At 47.2% G+C, this 4184-nt stretch overlaps 1 protein-coding gene across 1 annotated transcript; it reads right to left on the reverse strand.

Annotated features, from left to right (window-relative positions):
* Window positions 1–626: 626 nt before the first annotated feature.
* Window positions 627–3448, reverse strand: LOC130474670 (probable G-protein coupled receptor 33). The gene is made up of 2 exons (XM_056846369.1): window positions 3431–3448; window positions 627–1727 (listed from the first exon to the last, which is right to left on the reverse strand). Exons 1-2 carry the CDS (start codon window positions 3446–3448, stop codon window positions 627–629), a joined length of 1119 nt encoding a protein of 372 aa, XP_056702347.1.
* Between the last annotated feature and the right edge of the window lie 736 nt (window positions 3449–4184).

Raw genomic sequence — 4184 nt, forward strand, 5'->3', positions numbered from 1 at the left:
CTGTAATATTCAACAAGGATAGGCCAAAGGTAGATAAAGCACCAACATGAGAAGAAAGCTGGCCCCTGAAATCAGACTGCCAGAATGGATTCCTCATGCCATATAATAATGGCAACAGGACGTCACGGTTTCATATATATGCAAAGCAAATGATTAAATAATATCAAAACATTGATAAGCACATGCTCAATGCAAAAGCTGCAGATCTTCTGGTTCGAAGAAACATTGCAGGTAGGATAGCAAATGGTCCAGAAATTTCAGGTACAATGGGCCTCGCAAGAGCTTTGTGATGTTCACTAGTCTAACAGAGCATACAATATCCACAGTTCCAATGGCCGGCTGGCGAAATGACCACATTCAAACTGGATTATCCCTCATGGAGGGATAATAATGAAGGACGAACGTGCACCAATACAGCCCCTTACTAGTTTCGTGGGAAATCCCTTTCACGTAGTTAATTATGCAAGGGAGAGAGGACACCATTTTTGCTATCTAGGAGTTTCTTCTTCTTCTTCTTCTTCTCCTTCTCCTTCTCCTTCTTCTGAGTTACTTTTTATACCCTGCTTTTCTCTACCTTAAAGAGCCTCAAAGCAGCTTACTATCACAACCCCTTCCTCTACCTTCCTTCAGGGTGATGGCCGATTGTTCCCACAAATGATCCTCAGCTCCAAGCTGCCGAAGCTAGTGTTTTGGTGGCCCTCCTCATTGGCACTGACATTGTCCATAGGGATGATGGGAATATCTGTAAAGCTTCTCTTAAGCAGACACAGAAGGGACGTCTTGAATATCTGCTGGAATTTCTCCCCCACAAACAGATAGAGAATGGGGGTGAAACAGAAGTTGAAACACTCTCCCAGGACCATTATCACCCGCAACACCAATCGTATTGTTCTAAACGATCCCCAATGTGTCATTGAACTGTGATAGAGATGGAAGGGAAGCCAGCAGACAAAGAAGGAAGCCACGGCTGCCACCAGAACCCAGAAAGGCTTCCTGTTCCTCACCAGCCTTTTCTTCTTCATCTCCCAGCCCATCCTACAATGGCAGCTCGTGATGACCAGGAGGGGAAGCAAGAAGGCCAGCAGGAACCGGACCACAAAGAGAGCTAAGTGAAGACGAGCCCTCAAGCCCTGCGTCTCAGGCTCATCCCAATCACTGGAGAATGCAAAGTTGCTGACGCACGTGGTCCTGCCCGTCTCCAGCACTCGCGTCTCCTGGAAAGCCAGGTAGGGAAGGCTGAGAGCAAAGGAAGAGAGCCACACCCCTGCAACTAGCCTCCGTGCCCGGGGAACTGTGCGGTTGTGTTGCGACCAGACAGGATGACAGATGAGCAGGTAGCGGTCCAGGCTGACGACGGTGAGGAGAAAGACCGTGGTGAACATCGTCAGCGAAAATAAGGAATTGATGAGTTTGCAAACCACTGTGCCGAAGACCCAGTGGAATCCAAAGAAGCTGTAGACAGCAAAGAAAGGCAGGAAGGTGCAGAAAAGTAAGTAGGTGAAAATCAGATGTGAGAACCAGAGGGTATTCACCGTCCTCTTCATCTTCATCCCCAGCACCCAGAGGAAGAGGCCGTTGGAAACTGTCCCCACCAATAAGGAGACCAAGATGACAATGCCAACTGCCACGTTCGTAAAAGACAGTTTCTCCGGAGAGGGGATGGGAGGCACACTTGTGTTTGAAATATTCCCTAAAAGGATAGTCATATTTCCTGTGTCCACGAGGCCCTGCAGGGAGATGAAAAAGAGGCAGAGTCAGTGGCAGAGTAGGGCTGCCAATTTCCAGGTGGGACCTGGAGTTCTCCGGGAATTACAACTGATTTCCTGATAACAGAGATCAAACAATCGTAGATTAGGAAATTCCTGGAGATTTGGGGGAGGGCAGGGTTTGGGAATGGTCACAGCTGAGACACCAGACAAAGATGCATCCCACCCCCTTAAGGGATCAATGGCCACATCCGCAGCAGTTCCAATGGGGATGGGGGCAGAGAAATCCCTTAAGGTTAGCTACTGGGCAGCAGCAGCAGTAGTGGAAGGTGACACTGGCAGAGGATCTTTCGTAGACAACGGCCATGCCACTACGGCTAAGTACTGCCCAGAAGAAGGCACTGGTAAACCACTTCTGACCAAACTTTACCTTGAAAACCCTATGATGAGACAATCCAAAATGAAAATAGGACATTTTGGAGGACTTTAGTTCATAGGGTCGCCATGAGTCGGAAGCGACTTGATGACACTTAACACACACACACACACACACACACAGGGTTTGGGGAGGGGAGGATGCTCAGCAGGGATGGGATGCCGTAGAGTCCATCATCCAAAGCTGCCATTTCCTCCAAGAAAACTGATCTCTGTAATCTGGAGAGCAGTTGTAATTCAGGGAGATCTCCAGGCCCCCCCTGCAAGCTGACAACATTACATAGTATGCATACAAATCCTTGCCAATATTTTTGGATTGCTATGGAAATTGCTTTTAACTTTGTTTTTTTGGGGGAGCACTAAAATACAAGCACTTGTATCTATCTTCCTTGCCATGACCCTGAACATGGATGATTTATATTCGACAGGTAGCACAGTTCAGCACAAAAGACAAGATACTGGATAGTCGAGATGGGTTTGGGATCAAGTTCCAGCACAACCCAGTCAAACTGGATCGACCCTTCTTCATCCAAAAAAGGTAGCATCTAACGCACAGAAATATCATAGATCCAGCTGGAGAATGAACTAAAAAGAAATGTTGTGTTTCTAGGTGATCCTGGAAGCCTTGGGCAAGTGAGACCAAAGAACCAGTAAGCAAAAAAAGAATCCATGGGAGAGAACAGAGGAGTGGCTGCAGTGAGGGTGAGGACCCACAGGAAGGGGGCTGAGGTAGATGGGGGTGCCTGACTGGGAACAACGGACATTGGGGGAGAGATGGTGATTAAAGCTTTGCCAAGTAGGAGCCCCATGGCACAGAGCAGTAAGCTGCAGTACTACAGTCCAAACTCTGCTCACGACCTGAGTTCGATCCCAACGGAAGTTGGTCTCAGGTAGATGGCTCAAGGTTGACTCAGCCTTCCATCCTTCCAAGGTCAGTAAAATGAGTACCCAGCTTGCTGGGGGTAAAGTGTAGATGACTATGGAAGGCGATGGCAAACCCCCCCACAAACAAAGTCTGCCTAGTAAATGTCATGACGTGACATCACTCCATGGGTCAATAATGCCCCGATGCTTGCACAGGGGACTACCTTTACCTAAATAAGGGAGCTGGTAAGTATTGAGGGAGCATCTGCAAGACAGTCCAGAAGGGAATCTTCATATGGGAGTGGGGGGGGGGGCTGCATTGCCTTGAACCTTTGTAGCCCCACAATCTGCTTTGCTCGTACTACACCAGCAGGGCAAATTGCTGTTTGCATTTTCTTTGACTGTTGTATTCCTCGCCCTCTTACATTGGTTTTATCATCCATCACTGTATTTCTAGTCCTATTATTCATTTGATGTTCTATCCAGTATGGTTGCCTTTGTTTCCGCTTTCTGTACTCTGTAAATCTGCCCACACTGAGAAAGGTGGGCTGTAAATAAGCTAAATAAAATAAAATAACTAGCGAGGGAGGCGTTCACTGTGAATGCATTTTCTAAGGCAGCCAACTTTTTATTTTTAACTAGGTCCTGTTCATGCATCTCTTATAACAGTTTGATTTGTAGACATCTGATAGGAATGCTGATCCCTATGTCGTGAAAACCCTCACCTGTTGATTTATGAAGACCAAGTTGCTATTAAGGGGCACCGAAGGAGCGCAGCCAAGCTGGTTTTCAGAATAATTTGGCAACATTTGAATTTTGGTGGGGGAAACAGAAGAAGAAGAAGGAGAAGAGCTGGTTTTTATATGCCAATTTTCTCTACCTTTTAAGGAGACTCAAATCGGCTTCCCTTCCCTTCCCCTCCCCTCAACAGACACCCTGTGTGGTAGGTGGGGCTGAGAGAGCTCTAAGAGAACTGTGACCAACCCGGTTCACCAGATTAGACTCCGCCGCTCATGTGGAGGAGTGGGGAATCAAACCCAGTTCTCCAGATTAGAATCCACCTCTCTTAACCACTACACCACACTGGGTCTGTGTTGTGCACTCAAATATGCCAAACCAGAAAAAAGAGGCTCCATTTTAATGAAGCTGAAAAGGCAAAGGCGAAAAAAGCAAAAAAAA

The sequence above is a fragment of the Euleptes europaea genome, chromosome 3, assembly GCF_029931775.1.
Source record: "Euleptes europaea isolate rEulEur1 chromosome 3, rEulEur1.hap1, whole genome shotgun sequence".
Taxonomy (NCBI): Eukaryota; Metazoa; Chordata; class Lepidosauria; order Squamata; family Sphaerodactylidae; genus Euleptes; species Euleptes europaea.